Here is a 16,375-nt window from a genome sequence, read left to right on the forward strand (position 1 = left end):
TTCTCCCAGTGAAGGTGTTATTAAGTGGTAGGAGACATCTTACAGTAAGGACATCACTGTAGATTAGCTGTCAGGTACAGCAAAAAATTCTTATGTAAACATGGTAGCTGCTTTGCCTGCCCCAGTGAAGAATGTTGTTGTGCTATGTGGCCTGACAGCAGCCAACTCTTACAAAGGAACCCGAGAGAGCCTAAGCTCACCCAGAATGGAAGCCTGTTCAGAAGTGCTTGACTATGATTCCCTGTGCAGCAAGGCCTTAAGGTAGGGCTGAGATGTCAGGAGTGGCAAGCCATGGCCTTTTACCTGAGCAGTTCAGGCTCCGAGCCAGCTCTGTGGCCATCACCTGGATGATCAATCCAATCCGGAGTCTGAGCATCTCTGCAAAGAGGCTAGGCTGGGCCCGGACATACATGGCCAGGTAAACCACGATCTCCTGGTACAGATACACATGGGAACAGGGCTTCAGGGAACCTGAGAGGCCTTTTGGCACTCCAAGGAAGGCTATGGCCCAACTTGCCCTTCCTGCATCAGCACCTGACCTGTGTGAGGACAGCAATGCTGATGTCCTGTCCACTGGCTTCGTATATGAGTTCTGTGAGCTCCTCTGGGGGAAGAGGCCTAGGAAAGAGCAGATCACTCACAAGAGGTACCTCAGAGCAGAGTCTTCTTGCTCAGTGGAAGTTCCCTGCTTTCAACAAGCACCCACATGACACAGTATCTTCTAAAAGCTGCTGCCACCCATCCACAATAGTACAATGCTCTCTCAATGCTCCTCTATAATCTGGAGGTCCTCCAGGGGGGAACTTACGTAGATATGGTCTTCTCCCGGGGCTCAGGGGGCAGGCCCACTGTAAGCTGCTTCTGGTGGGACAGCAGATCTGCACAGGCCTGTATATTTTGTGGGGGGAAAGGGTATAAAGGAAAATAAATTAAGCAAAACTAACTGAGAAAGTTAAATACCAACAGCACCAGATATTTACCTTTATGAACTTTATAATCCATGCACGTGGTCCTTCTGAGAAACTGAAACTTAAAACTTAGGCTGAGCAACCTACATAGGGCTAAATCCCTGTGATCTTTGTGTCTCCCAGGTATGGTCCTAGGCCTGGCCCATCCACTATAGTAAACACCCTAGATTTCCTGCTATATCAGACATGGCAGGGGTGAGGCCTCAGATATCCAAGATTAGTTACAGTTACTAGGCACATTGTGTTTCATGCTTATGAGTTCCTCAGTATTCACGTGTAACAATGACTAGCATCATTACCAGAACTTGCTTAAAGTCATAGGAAGTGGCTCTGGATTTTGTAGGGACTCAGGAAGATAAATATTAATAATCTCTGTACATGTGGAAACGAGTGCTTTGGTTTCATGACTGTTGTGTAGTTAAGAAAGAACCAAACTAATCAATTTGAGAACTTCTTCCTCTCTCCTCTCCATCCAGAGCAGGAAAAAGTCATGAGAGGGCCTGCCTGGTGCTGGGTTACATTCCCTGAGTTCATTTATTGATAAGAGACACTTGCCTTAGACCTTCCACAACTAGATGATTGGAAAAAGAAAGCATGGGGCTAGAAAGAGCAAATGGACAACCCGGCAGGGCAGGCATGCTTATTCTGACCTCAGCCAGGACCTCCACTTTCTTCCTGAGCAGGCCCGAAATGTAGCGAATCAAACTCCATTCTTGGTTCAGCCCAGCTTTTCCATAGAGCTCACTGAGAAGACTGTGAACAGTGACTCCATGCTGCCCAAACAAATTGGTCTCCCAGCGGGGACCCCTGGCCAGAGGCAGAAAAATACAAAGATAATAGGTCAGAATGTCAAGGCTGGGTAAGGCATAGATTGCTGTATATTTTGCCAAGTATTTGAACAGTCCTAGTAACTCTTGGTCTCATCAAGAGGGTTCAGTCCAACCAAATATGTCTATATCATGTCTTCTGAAACAAAAGCCTAGTGTTCACACATCACTATGGTATCCTGGCCTTGCCTAGACTTTTCATGGAAAGCTAGCATGGAAAGCTAGCATCAAGAGGCAGAGAAAGGGATAGAAGTCTCATATTTAGTGATCCTAGGTAATTTGAGTGAATGTGAGCATGGTCTGGCATTGCTGAAATTCCAAGAGACTGGGAAAAACAATTATGTAGAACTAAGTTCAACATGGTGAAGACCATAAATAATTATTATGCTATGGCTTGATTGCTTGTATCCCCATCAAATCTCTACACTAAAATCTTAACCCTAGAGTGATGGTTATTAGGACATGGCTCTTGGAAAATGACTGAGCCATGAAGTAAGATCCCTCCTAATCTATCAGATAGTACCCTTACATGAGAAACCCCAGAAAGCTTGTCCCTCCCTTCTACTATGTAAGGATAGGGTGAAAAGTAACCATCCATGAGAAAGTAGGCTATCACCAAACATTGTATCTTGGATTTCCAGCTTCTATAACTGTAAGATGCACTTCAGTTTTTTTTTTTTTTTTTATGATTATGGCTGATGGTGTGTTGCTATAGTAGACCAAAGAGATTTAAGGCACTTACTTTATTACATAAAGAATGTACAGAATGTCTGCTTGGTCCTGTAGGTTTGAACAGTCTTTCAGTTGCCCAACTAGCTTCTCACAGTCCATTTCATCATGGTCATCTCTGGGCCACTGGTAGTCATATTCAGGAGTCTGGCCACATAAAAGCCAAAAAGGAGGGAAAGGGATTAAGAACGGGAACTTTCAGATGACCATAAAGCTCAGTTTTGTTTCTGAATGCTAACACTGTACTAGGCTTCACTTTTTTTCAGTAAATCTTTTGTACTTGTATTAGTTATGTACCTTTACTATATTTGACATTTACAAGAGACTAGAGAGAACAGGTTAAAACATATATAAGTTTTATTTATTCAAATTTCAAAAATAGACAAAACCAACTTTTGCTGCTACAGTAAATCATGACAGCAGTGCTCCCCCTACCATGTACTAGGAAACCTAGGGCCTTTCAAGGTAAATAGTCTATGACCGAGCCACACCATCAGGCCCAAGCAGTTATCTTTAGACTCTGGGATGGGGGTAATAGGAGGAGGCAGAGAAAGTGATCAATGACAAATGCATATTGACTCAGTGACTAGTCACTGTACTTATGAGGACACTTTTGTGTCTATATATAATAATAAGGTATATGTAGTCCAGGCTTCCCTAGAACTTGCTATATAATTCAAGTTGAAAATCTGCAGTCTTTCTTCCTCTTCCTCCATGATGTTGAAATTACAATCACATACTATCATACCCAGCTTTCAGTGAGCTGCTTTAGAATGCAAAACAACATAAAACTATATGTTTAAAACTACCTAAAAATAAAGTTAGATTAAAATACTCTCCAATGGGCATTGGATATTTTGATTCATATGGGATAAAATCAGGAAAGAAAAATAAGGACCAACCCCCTGAGATTTTATGTTTTGAGGAATTGCATTACATTAAGAGTATGGTAAAGTCAGGAGTGGTGGTACATGTCTATAATAAGCCCTTGGCAGGCCAATGCAAGAGGACTGTGAATTCTATACCAGACTGAGCCAAAAACTGAGACCCTGTCTTAAAAACCAAACCAAAGAGTACGGGTAATAAAGTAATGAAGTTCTATACTCTGTTTTGAGCTCTGACTGGCTCAGATGTAGTAAGAAAGGCAGTTAAGTGTATTTCTTCTATTACTCCTGTGTTCTGATGATCAGGCAGATAAGCAGTAAGAGGCCTTTTCCTCCAAGCAAAACACAAACGTATGCACCAAACCCAGTGTATACAATGATGCAAACTGAATTCCAGACAACGAAGTGCCTGGATTCACATTGATGTGTAGAGTGTCTAAACTGTGAAACTCTGGGTATAAAAAAATATGCTCTTTAAGCTCCACCATTTGAGATAGTTCTTAGGACTAACCCATTATTATCAAGTATTGCATTAAAAACAAACAAACAAACAAACAAAAAGTAGTGCAAATACTTTACCTTCTTTAGGAGTGGCTGAGGAGAGTCAACAAGATTCAGTGACTTACGGTGTCCACTTAGAACTTTAGTTGGCAAAATCATGGGAAAAACTGGAAAAGAATGTGATTAAGAAAGCTATTGTGAGGAAGAACAAAAATAAAGCCCTCTTTTGTAGGTATGGGGCATCGCTCTGCCTGGATTTTATAAGGGTGCTGGACATATAAACTCAGATACTCACACAAGTTCAACATGCCCTTTACCCACTAAGCCATCTCTCTAGCTCTCTCACTAATTCATATTTAAAAGAGACATATAAAGTAAGCTCAAGTGGTTCGCATATGTAATCCCAGCACTCTGCAGGAAGATTCCAAGTTTAAAGTCAGCTTGGACTATGTCACTTAGTTCCTGGCCAGCCTGGACCACATAACAAGATATTGCCATCAAAATCCAAAACCACAAAAGCACCTTGCTAAAAGCAAACAAAAAAGACAAATACTCAAGAACAGGTAAACAAAAGGAAGAAAATAATAGCAACACTTTCAGGAGTAGGAAAAACAAAGGTTGAAGGATAAACAGTTGAGAAGACACAAGAATACAATGGGGAAATCAAAGAACCAGTCAGGTCTGCCTTAAGAGAATCCTCAGAAGGCTCAGGAATTTGTTGTGCTGGGTACTTTTGAAACTGGTGAAGGGTTCAAGGGGATAAAAATAAAGAAGACCAAAGAGACAGTATGCAAGATGCACTGTGCTCCCTAGATGTTCTACTCTTGCACACACCTTGGTGCCTCCCTCTTTCAGGAGGACGAAGAATAGAGGACTCTCTGAAGAGAATGAAAGGGAGAGGATATCTAGGCACAGACTGCTTACACATCCAAAGGCCTGAGTACATTCCTTAGAGAGACAAGAGTGACAAGAGATCCAGGCAAGCAGTTCTTTAGCCTTAAAATAGTTAAGGAGTAGAATGGGAGGCAGTAAGAATTGACATCTACCTCATGGCCCCAAGGCCACAAGTTCTACAGGGCTTGGAGGTTCTTCTGCACTAGCAGGTGAACAGACCTGCACTGAAGGAAGTACTCCAATGTAAGAAGGCCAAGTCTTTACTAAAAGGAAAAGGTGACTTGGAAATGGAAACTATTCAGGGAAAAGACAGTATAAACACAAGGATTAAAAAGCCCTGTCTCTACATTTTTTAGGATAATAAGAAATTCTATTACATGTATAAGACAAGAACAGATGAAATTTGGGAAATGAAGATTAAAATATAATAGCAGAAATGAAAAAATCAATTGAAGGGGTTACAAAAAGTTGAGCAATTGCATTCATAACAGATTAGAAATATGGAAAACCGAACTGAAGTGATAAAAATTTCTCCAAGAAGTTAATAAAAATATACAAAAAGAAAGCACAGGGATAATGTGCAGAAGAAAATGAGCCAAAGATTTTAGAAAACCTTTACAGGATTGAAAAAACATACATTTCCAGATCAAAAGACCTACTGAGTATATAATACAATGGATAAAAACATTCCATCCATTGTATATATCACTGAAATTTCAGAACTTGTGAACAGATCGTAAAACTTTCCAAAACCAGCTAATATTTGAAAGATCGAAAATCAATATAGAAAACTTTACACCCAGCCAGATCTCTCACATCTTTCTTCAGGGTCTACCCAGTGAGCCCATTTGACAATCCTTGAACTACTTACTCTTTCCATTCCACCAGACCTGGCTCAGATTTCACATCCAGATTCCACAGCCTAGCCTGACCACCCCTGCTATATATTACATTCGATCTTTAGGTTTCCTTTAGGATGGTCCCTGTATATCCCCCAATCCAAAGGCCACTTCCACACTAAATACAATCTTTCTGCCCATCTAGATCTACACCCACACCCCAGGCTTGGATCAAGAGACACACATCTTATATGCCAGCCCAATATACCTGTTTATCTGATTTCATTCCATCCAACCATTTCCAACCTCTAGGCAAAACTTGCTCACACATCTTTTTTTCCTGTCCTATCCATATCAGACTAATATTAGAACTAACAAAAGAACTCTACATGCTCAAATCTCTTCTCTTCTCTCTCTCTCTCTCTCTCTCTCTCTCTCTCTCTCTCTCTCTCTCTCTCACACACACACACACACACACACACACACACACACACTCCACAAAAAACCACAGTATAAAAAGATCCAGGTATTACTTTGTTTTCCAAGCCTACAAATCCTATACAAATGTTTTTCAATAAGAGTTACCTAGATAAACCACAGTGCACAGAATTTAAAAGAATGATCATAAACTTCATCAAGGTATTCAAGGAATTTAGAGAAAATACAAAGAAACAGCTCAATAAAATGGAAGAGAAAGAGCTTAAAAAAGAATAAATGTCTAAGCAATGTCCAACACAACACAAACATAAGGTTGATGGAAATGGTAAAAAAAAAAGAATCCAGGATTTGAGAGTAGAATTCAGTAAAGTGACAGAAACTTTGAGGACTCAAGCTGAATCGAAGAGATGAAATTGAAAAACCCAAAAATTAGACTAGAAAACTCAAAGGAAAATCTTACAAGTAGAATGAATCAAACAATATAGACTATCAGGACTCCAAGATAAAGTAGAGGATCTAGACCAAATAAAAGGAACAGAATTACACACACACACACACACACACACACACACACACACACACACAAAAGGAAAAATACAGAAAATGTAAAATACCATGAAAAGACCAATCTTTAAATTATAGGCATAGATGAGAGAGAAGAATCCAAAGTCAATGTCGGAGACCAGATTTTCAACAAGATCATAGAAGAAACTTTCTCAATTTAAGGAGACATACCCATACAAGTACAAAAACACAGAGAACACCAAATAGAAAAGACCAGAAAGAAATTTACCATGGTATAGCACAGAAAAAACCTAAGTTACAAATAAAAAAAAAAAATCATGAGAAACGTTGAAAACCAGAAGAGCCTAGAGCAATGCATTATTAATTCTAAAAGACCTTGATGGTCAGCCTAGACTAATATACCCAGCAAAAGTATCCACTATAATTGAAAGCAAAAGAAGAACTTTCCACAGTATAAATACCATAACCTGGAATTAACCTGAATGCCTCCTCCCTGAGGAATATCTTTCATAGTACCAGAAGGCACTGTGCAAACTTCTAAAGGGGGAAGCAACTAACAGTCCTATCCAGCGATGATGCCTATGAACCACATCAAAAATCAGCATGTAATGATAACCATAAGGGTAGATACTTTGGTAGCATGCTTCCTGTGGTAGTAACCAACAGGTTTCTGATTGGACTTAAGATCTATTCAACAAGAAGGAAACCATGCTTGGTACTGGAAAACTAGAAAACCCCTTGGTACTAGTGAAATCATGGATCTTGGAGGAGGACCTATAACCAACCACCTCTTTAGTAAACCAGCATAATCTTTATCAACAATCTAAACATTTGTCTTTATATCTACAGATAAATATAGTCCTCACCCCTTTTCAAGGAAACTTCTATTTGCAACAGAGACTATTATAGAGAATCGGTACTAATCAAAATGTGGAATTGTGGAGCTCAGCCCTAATGGATTTATCTACAAAACATTCCCACACCTAATGCTCAGAGATCATTGTGGGAGGGGGCAGAAAGATTCTTCTTTTTCTTTGTTTTTACAGTTTTATTTTGCTGAAGAAAATTTTTTATTTTATATTTACATTTCAGATGCCATCCCCTTTCCCCATTTTCCCTCCCTAGAAAATCCCTATCCCATGCCCCCTTTTCCTTTTATACATTTTTTAAATGTTAATCAAAGGCTTTATAAGTTTGGTAATGCTCAATCAGAAGTGTAACCCAATACCCAACCTAGATATATCAACTATCTTTGACTGGTGGAGACACATGAACATCTGCCTCCATGTCCCGCCCCCTCTTTCTCTCCCTCATCACCTAGCTTCTCTTCTCCTTCATCTTCTCCTCTCCTTACTCCATCTCTTCCTCTCGGTACTCCTTCCCCCTTAGCTCCTCCTACATATCACCCTTCCTGTTAAAATAAAACTAGAAAGATTCTAATAGCTAGAGAATCAGGGAGTTTTCTGTAAGACTGTTTCTTAGTAATGTCAGAAGCTATACCCACAAAGTCTCACGAACATGACTACATAAACATGAGATGAATAAGGACAACAATAACAGATATGCCAAAGTAGACAGAAGAAAGACTGAGGTTTCAATCCTACAACTACACGCACACGCACGCGCACGCACACAAGCGCGCGCGCACACACACACACCCTTAATACCAAATGGTAAGCCTTAAAAACATACATGCAAATAACATTATATGGACTGATCAGGTTATAGTTAGAAATAAATACATATATAAAGCCAATCATGAAAGACCACACATGGTATGAGTCAGTTTATTATATGTATCCAAAGTGAACACAGACAAAAAAGAGACAAAGGATTAATGATTGCCTGGGAGTAAAGAAGGGACTAATTGGAAATATTAAAGGAACTGAGGGTATTGTTCTCTAGGACATAAATATACATGCATATAAGAACGAGTAATGAAAAATAGGAGGCCATGATTTCGAAGAGAGCAAAGAGGGGTATATAGGAGAGTTTGGCCGTAAGAATGGGAAATAATGTAATATATTATAACCCCCCCCCAAATAAAAGAAATAATTGGACAGAAAGATATGTAGGCCAATGAGAGGACTCAGTGGGTAAAGGTGCTTATTGTCATGCCTGATAACCTGAGATCAATCCTGGGAACCCACATGATGCAAGAAGAACCAATTCCTACAAGTTGTCTTTTGACAACCACATGTGCACCCACATCCACACCTACACAAAACAAATAAAGAATGTGACAAAATATAAATGTTTAATATAAAGAACTCATCTAAAAATATTTGCATACTTAAGGCAACATTTTATAGAAGCAAGTGAGAACATATCAAAAAATAAACATATTACCCAGAGAGAACTTGTCTATATTTATGTAACATTTTCTATGATTTGCTTTTATTTATTTGCAGGCTGTGGATTCCAAATCGAAGGCTGATACTAAGAATATAACAAGAAAATGAAGAGAACTTCATCAGTAAAGTGCTTTCAGTGCAAGTATGAGGACCTGAGTTCAATTCCCAGTACCTATATAAAAATCTAGACATTGATACATGCACTTGTAATTCCAGTACTTTGGAGGTAGAGACAAGAAGATTCCTAAAGTTTGCTGGCCAACATAATCAGTGAGCCCCGAGGGCAATGAGAAACCCTATCTCAAAAACACAAAACAAAACAAATATAACAAGGTAGTGACCACTTTTGTTGAAGAATACCCAAGATGTCACTGTTAGCTTTCTTTCACATACACAGAAACAAGGCAGGAGTGAGAAAGACATACACACAAGCACTCAGACAAGAGCATGTGCACATGAACACACATATACACATGTACACATATACAAACTAATACTATGACATGATGCTTTTAAAAATTTGAAGAAAAATGTGTTTTTAATCCAGATTCTATACCTTGTCAAACTATCAAATGGGTCTAAGATATTTGCAAGCATTTTTAGATACGTAAAGCTCAGTAAAACTACCTGTTTCTTAGGAGGCTATTGGATGTCCTCTATAAAATAATACCAAGAAAGAGAAGAATTACAGTATAGTAAACAGGAACACTAACCAAGAAGAAAATCAAGGAGCCTCAAGCACAACTGGCCTAGAAAAGAGACTTTGCAAACTCTAAGAAAGACTCAAGAGACTCACTAATATAACTCATGTTGTGAAAATTTGTATTGTAAGGACATGGGGAGACTTAGAAGAAAAGCAAGCAAAAATGACAATGTTAATTTCAGGAAAATCAAAACATAAAAACTGGAAAATAATCATACTACACTATAATGTTTAATTAAAAATGCTATCTGTATGTATACTATAAATGGGAAGACTGATTTAACTAAATTTTTAGACAATTCCTGTAGTCGGTTAGGGAATGAAATAAAAGAGTGGTCATTTAAGACAGCTAAATCCTTCTCTACATACTAGAACATTGTAGGTCAAACTGATGCCTCAAGGACAGACGTAAACAAATACTATCTTAGAAATATGGAGATATGGAAATGCCAGAAGAAACATCTAGAAGAGCTGAAAGTGGTCACATCTAAGTAGAAGGTTGGAGGAGGGAGCACATCTTGTCTTTTGGGATTGACTTAAATTATATTCATATGTTACTGTGAAAAAAGAATATAACTTAGTAGACAGAAGAGTTAAATAACCTACATGGAGTTTCCAAACCCTTTGCTTTGGCCATCACAGAAAGTATGTCCCGAGTGGAGTGAACAGCACTGAAGACATGGCTGTCTTCTGACTTCTTACAAAGAGGAGGCAGGTAGCACTTCAAGGATGTGCTTTGAAGAAGGTGGCTGATATACTGGTCAAGGTCATCTTGGCTTTCTGCAATTGGACAACCAAGAAAAAGAATCAATGAAAACAAGCTGTTGAGTAAACAACATTTAGCAACATATATTTGCACCTCCACTCACAAGGATAAAGTTAGTGACAGGTATGCCATGCCTGTGTACAAATTTCTTGCTTGAAAAAAAACTTCATTCTATGCCAAAGAAATGTAGAATGACAGCTTAAGTTACATCATCCATCCAAAGGTGAGCTATAAAATATGAAAATAACCTGAAGAATACTAGCTGACATTATGTCTTTAATTTAAGATGAGCTAAGCCTTATGGAGCTTTCTGTACCATTTACAAACGTTATCTAAAAGCAGAAAACAGGTCACACTGACCCAAAAATCATGTTCAGATTAAGACACGTTATATACGTGTGGGGTTTCCCCACTTACATCTAATCAAAACTAGGTCATTTTACTACTCATTTCAATAGTCAAGCAATGCATTTCTCCTTTAAGAATGTACTTTGTAAGGGCTTAAGGGTGTAGCTCAGCAGTATAAGCATGCATGAAGCTTTTGGTTCACTCTCAGGTCAGAATTTAAATAGCTGTGAAAACCCTTGTAAGGAGTACCAGGAGCAGCTGGTGCAAATGAGCTCACAGAGGTCTAAGGGACAAATAGACTATTTTAAATAAAAAGAGAACTGGTGAGATGGTTCAGCAGGCAATGGGGACTACTGCCAAGCTTAACAACCACAGTTCAATCTTCAGAATCCACATGGTGGAGGGAGAGAATCAACTCCCAAAAGTTGTCCTCTGATTTCTTTCTACATGTTATATATATCATGGTATATCACATACACAGATGCACACACACAGTAAATAAATGGGAAACATTTTTAAAAAATCAATTTATGAACAGTCTGTACCTGAGACTTTCCTACTAGGCTTATGAAGCCCTGCTTTCAAAGGCACCAGTGTAATTTAGGTTCTTTTTTTAAAAAGGAGTTTTATTTATTTATTTATTTATTTATGTGAGCATTTATTTATTTATTTATTTATTTATTTATTTATTTGAGTGCACTGTCCTGTCACTATCTTCAGACACACCAGAGGTGGGCACTGGATCCCATTACAGATGGTTATGAGCCACCATGTGGTTGCTGGGAATTGAACTCAGGGCTTCTAGAAGAGTAGTTAGTGCTCTTAACTGCTGAGCCATCTCTCCAGCTCTAGTAAATTAGGTTCTTAAATTAGCACTTTATTCATTTTAGTGAACAGAATCTTCAGAAGCCTTGTTTCTGTTCATGTGCTTTTAGCTTACTTGTCAATTATTTTCTGTATTTGGGTCTTAGGCAATTTTATCATAGTGCTAAGGTTTGAACGAATGCAATCAGTAAATCACAGATGCTTGCCACAAGATACCTTGATGACTGCTGTCTTCCAGGTATCCTCCCAGGTCTGGCTCACTGTCAGGACTAAAGCTCCTATCATCACTGTCATCACCAAACAACTTCTCATCACAGTCTGGATCCAGGAAGGTGAGGTATGTGTAGAATGAGGTAGTAAGGAACTCGGCCAGGTTTCCTAGTTTTACTCTGTCAAGAAGGTACTATGTTAGGGATACAGGTGGAGTGCAGACAGACTTTCACTAGGAATCACTATGAGACTCTTCAACAGTTAGCTAGGAGTCAATAAATATACTGGCCCTCTATCAGCCAAAAAACAAACCCAAAAATTCAGTAGCAAAGCTAGGCCTGGTAGGAATGTCTGTAACCTGAGCATTTGGGAAACAGGAGGTTGGGCCGTCTTCAGCTTCATAGCAAGTTTGAAGCCAGCCTGGGTAACATAAGACCATGCCCCTTAAGATTTATTCACAAGTATGAAGTGAAAACATGTAACATTTAAAAGTCAATAGATTTCATGCCTAATTTTTGTCCCCAAACCTAACAAATACAAACTTATTTTCCTGTTTAGCTAACAATTTTACAAAATAAACTGAGCAAACCATTTTTAGTTAGTGTCAACCTCTAAGATTTCTCTTCCTTGACAATTGGATAGGAAGCAATAATTTTCCTGGTGTGCTTGTCCCTGTCATGAAACATGGTGAGATGGGTACAGGGGACTAATGATGGAAGACACATGCCTCAGAGTTAAGGTTCTCTCTAGAAGGAAGTCATTGGATTGACCTACCATCCTCAGATTGATACCAGTTCACCCTGCATGGGCCCTACTGCATTGGGCTGAAAAACATTCCACTGAAAACAGGCAGCTTGGGGTCTTGCTAAAGTGGGATCAGCACCCAAGATACTGGGAGGCCATGTAATTTCTGACCTACAGAAATGTCAGATACTGAAGTGGAAGACAACAGGACCTCCCTCTGAGCTAGTACCATGAGATCAGAATTTAGTTAATATGTGTGCAAACCTAAGAACTCAGGACAGACTTGATTACAGAGTAAATCAGAGTATGCAATACAACCACTGTCTAAGGCTCCTTCTGTTTTGCCCTAGAGTTGAGAAGTAGACCAGAAAACCAAAGTGCAACAGGGACTTTTTCTCTGATGAAGGTGAAATAGTGGGGTTTACGTGACTAAGGAGAACGCAAAGGAAGACAGTCACTTCAAAAGCTTTTGGTAGCATAAGACTCCATCATAGGCCTATGATATTTTCTTTTGGTCATGATGCTGTATACCAGGTGGCAACTTATTCAAGCTGGTGCCAAACTGCTCAGAAGTAGATGATAATGGTATTTGTAATTCTAGCTCTGCATATGTACACAGTATCACACTGGTGACTGTCTGACTGATACTTCCAAGAGACCAAGGGCAGCCTGTATGGAAAGCCACTTCTAGACAACAGCAGGGCCCACAGGAAACTACAAGGCACAGGTGTCAATCTTAGAAGCTGGAAAATAATCACTTGAGGACATGTTAGAAAAAAATAGTTGAGTATACCTTGAAAGACAACAGTAAGGTAGTGAAATGAGCCAATGACAAAAAGACCTTGCATTGCGCACGTTGTTTGGCCTAAAACCATGAGGACACAAAGTAGATAGGGTGCAGGGAATAGGCAGGTCAGCAGGGAGTTGTTTTTTGCTGGTGTTTGAATTCTGAAAGATGGAAAATGTCCTGGAGATCTGTCTTAAATGATGGAAATGTTCTTGGCATACTGAGCTGCATACGAAGATATAGTGTAAATAGTAAGGCAAGAAGTATTTTACCAGAAATTTTAAAAAATACTTTTCCTGTGGCAGCAGGTAGGAAGTTTCAAGAAGGGGTCACTTAACTTCTGGCACACTCTAGGAGACTCATGGAGATGAAGATATAGAGACTACAGAAAAATCACCTACCTTGGGTCACGCAGAGGTACAAAATGAAAGAAGGGGATTCCTGTAGAGCCAGTAACTCTATTCACCTAAGATCTAAGAATCATACGCAGGAAAGTCATACTTTAGGACAACAAACCTAAATAGATTTCATACCACTGCAGCTGGTAGACAATGACTTATGTAGGACTAATCAGATGGTTTGTTTCTGAGGGCCACTGAGAAATCTGTCAAGTTGTGTGAATTATTATTCTCAAGGTGACAGTGTACTCAAGTTGGCTTTTATTGAGCACTTGCTGGCCCCTCCCTGGGTGCTTGGTGTTTTCTTCCATGTCTCTTAGGAGAAACATAGCAATGCACACATCCCAGGAAAGACAACACCTTTGAGACTGCTATGCTCACTTCTCTATGCAGGTGGTCTTTTGGTGCCCAGGAAAATTTGACAAACAACAACCAAATATTGCTTTAGATCAGATTCAAGCTTTCCATGGGAGATGAAATTAGATTAGTTTTGATTTCCTTTTTATTCAAAAATTCTGTGTGTTTAGGTTTAGAAAATTGATGTGAAAGGTGGGAAAAGAACAGCAGAAAACTTTTAGAAAGGTCAACATTATCCTTATTTAATGAAAAGAAATCCCGACTTACCTAGCACCTCCAAAATAGCCATCTTCTAATTTTCTAATTGTAGAAAGAACTGCAGGATGAATGTCTGATCCATCATTTGCTAAGAAAAAGAATGATGAATGAGATTCTTTATCTAGGAGCACAATGCATTGAAATGTTCTTACCAACACCAACCCAATCAAAATCTTTATGGCACAAGATTCCTTAGACAAAGAAGTCAAACTGTGAAGGATCCCCTTCAGTACTTGGCACCATCCATGGGAATTGTCCTCAACATTTAGGTAAGAGCCCACGACCAAACAGATGAAGATCATGAAATTACTGAGCATGGTGTGCGTGACAGGGAAGGTGAGAGTGGGGCGGCCGGTCATCCGCCAGCAGGTGCACAGATAGGCCAGTTCGATCCGCAGCATCTCCACAATCATCTCGTTGTCCAGGGCCAAGTAGAAATGATGCTGGTCAGTGAACTGAAAGTCAGAACAGGCCAAATCAAGGGCCACCCTTCACTTTTTCCCACACAACACCTGTCATCTGAGACTGCACTAATCCTGAACTTGTTGCCCAGGAAGATGTTCGGTATTGGCCTCAATCCTCTAAGCAGGGTACCACTCTTTCTGAGATGAGACATAACAATGTGTCACCTGCCCACGAGATGCAGCTATACCAGTATGAAAGGAAAGGTATGTTGCTAGACCTGCTTGCAACTCCTCCCATAGGGGACGTAAGTGCCTTATTTACTACCAAAGGCATATCAAGAGCCTTGTAATTGCTACATCTTCTGGGGATCCTTGGTTCACACTTTCAAGGTGGGGAAGAGCTGGGAACTGTCCATCTGACTGACGCCTGCTTAATGAGAATCAGAGAACTGCAACATAATGATGAAAATCCAATTGGTCTCCTGACCTCTGTGCTAGTGCACACTCAGCTCTGCATTTGGAATTTGGTACCAAGGTTTGCAATGTTCAAGTGGCAGCTACTGAGGCAGGTAGGCAGGAGTACATGCTATGTTCCACACTGGTAAAGTGACCATACTGTTTATCTTTCTAGCTGCTCAAATGCATAAAAAATAGTGTGTGCTTCTTTTAGGTTAGTTTTCTTTAGGAACAAGAATTCTGAAGTAAGTTCCATAGTTAACATATTCTGAATCTCAATAGGGGTTGGGACTTGAAAATCATTCCAGTTGTTTGTCATACTGAGGGTCCTATGACAACTTTCACAAGGGTTACAGACTATTAAGTTTAGGTGATATGAGCCAAGTGACATATAGTATTGTAAAGAAATGTGAATTTTATTAATATTCAAGTCTGGAAGTGATGACATGTCCAATTTGATTCAAGTAACATTAATTGAACACCTATTGTAAACATTTTCTATACCTCCATCTGATCCTATGCATATAAAATTCTTCCATGTTTTGACAGAGAAATGCTTAGCAGATAGAAAAGAGAACCTACTAAGAGGATGCTGGCTGGTTTTCTACTTGCCTGTACTTCTTTTTGAGGCTCCAGCTGGTCTGAAACTCATGTAGGCCAGGCTGGCCTTAAACTCATGGAGTTCCACCAGTCTTTGCCTCCACAGTACTGAAATTAAAGGCACACACCACCATGGACCACCAAGCCTGCTCTTTTTACCTGGGGCGTAAAAGTGAAGATGTGATTCCTAATCACATAGAGTTTAGAGGTCCCAAGGACACCAATGTGCCGATATGGTCGACCACTCAATTTCATATTCTTATTTCGTCCTTTTTGAAATATAAAGGAAAACTGGAGTTAGAGAAAATAAAGTAACAGCTATTCCTAGTGACCTGGGCTAAGACTGGGGCTTATTTTTATGTCAGACTCTGGGGTTTGTTTTCCTAATACCTTTTAAAAGTGGGACAAAGCTGAACAGAGAAACAAACCCTACCCCTCTTTTCATGCACGGATATGAGTAACACCAGTTTGAGCTATATGGAGTAGACCTATTAAAAGAACTTTACTAATACTGACTTCGAATTTATTTAGCAGTCAGTCGTAAACTAAATGAATTCAGA

The 16,375-nt window shown here is 39.5% G+C and overlaps 1 protein-coding gene across 5 annotated transcripts in view; it reads right to left on the reverse strand.

The window, feature by feature from the left end:
- Positions 1-16,375, reverse strand: part of Phka2 (phosphorylase kinase regulatory subunit alpha 2) — a 79,727-nt gene that overhangs the window by 15,278 nt on the left and 48,074 nt on the right. For all 5 annotated transcript variants that reach the window (XM_076918749.1, XM_034486257.2, XM_076918750.1 and 2 more), the window contains 11 exons: positions 15,975-16,084; positions 14,666-14,810; positions 14,365-14,443; positions 11,818-11,990; positions 10,269-10,442; positions 3,988-4,076; positions 2,538-2,671; positions 1,619-1,775; positions 809-888; positions 540-618; positions 304-433 (listed from right to left, as the gene is read on the reverse strand). In XM_076918749.1, the coding sequence (XP_076774864.1) occupies positions 304-433; positions 540-618; positions 809-888; positions 1,619-1,775; positions 2,538-2,671; positions 3,988-4,076; positions 10,269-10,442; positions 11,818-11,990; positions 14,365-14,443; positions 14,666-14,810; positions 15,975-16,084 (1,350 nt within the window). The remainder of the gene's footprint in view (positions 1-303; positions 434-539; positions 619-808; positions 889-1,618; positions 1,776-2,537; positions 2,672-3,987; positions 4,077-10,268; positions 10,443-11,817; positions 11,991-14,364; positions 14,444-14,665; positions 14,811-15,974; positions 16,085-16,375) is intronic.

This window comes from Arvicanthis niloticus, chromosome X, assembly GCF_011762505.2.
Source record: "Arvicanthis niloticus isolate mArvNil1 chromosome X, mArvNil1.pat.X, whole genome shotgun sequence".
Classification (NCBI taxonomy): Eukaryota; Metazoa; Chordata; class Mammalia; order Rodentia; family Muridae; genus Arvicanthis; species Arvicanthis niloticus.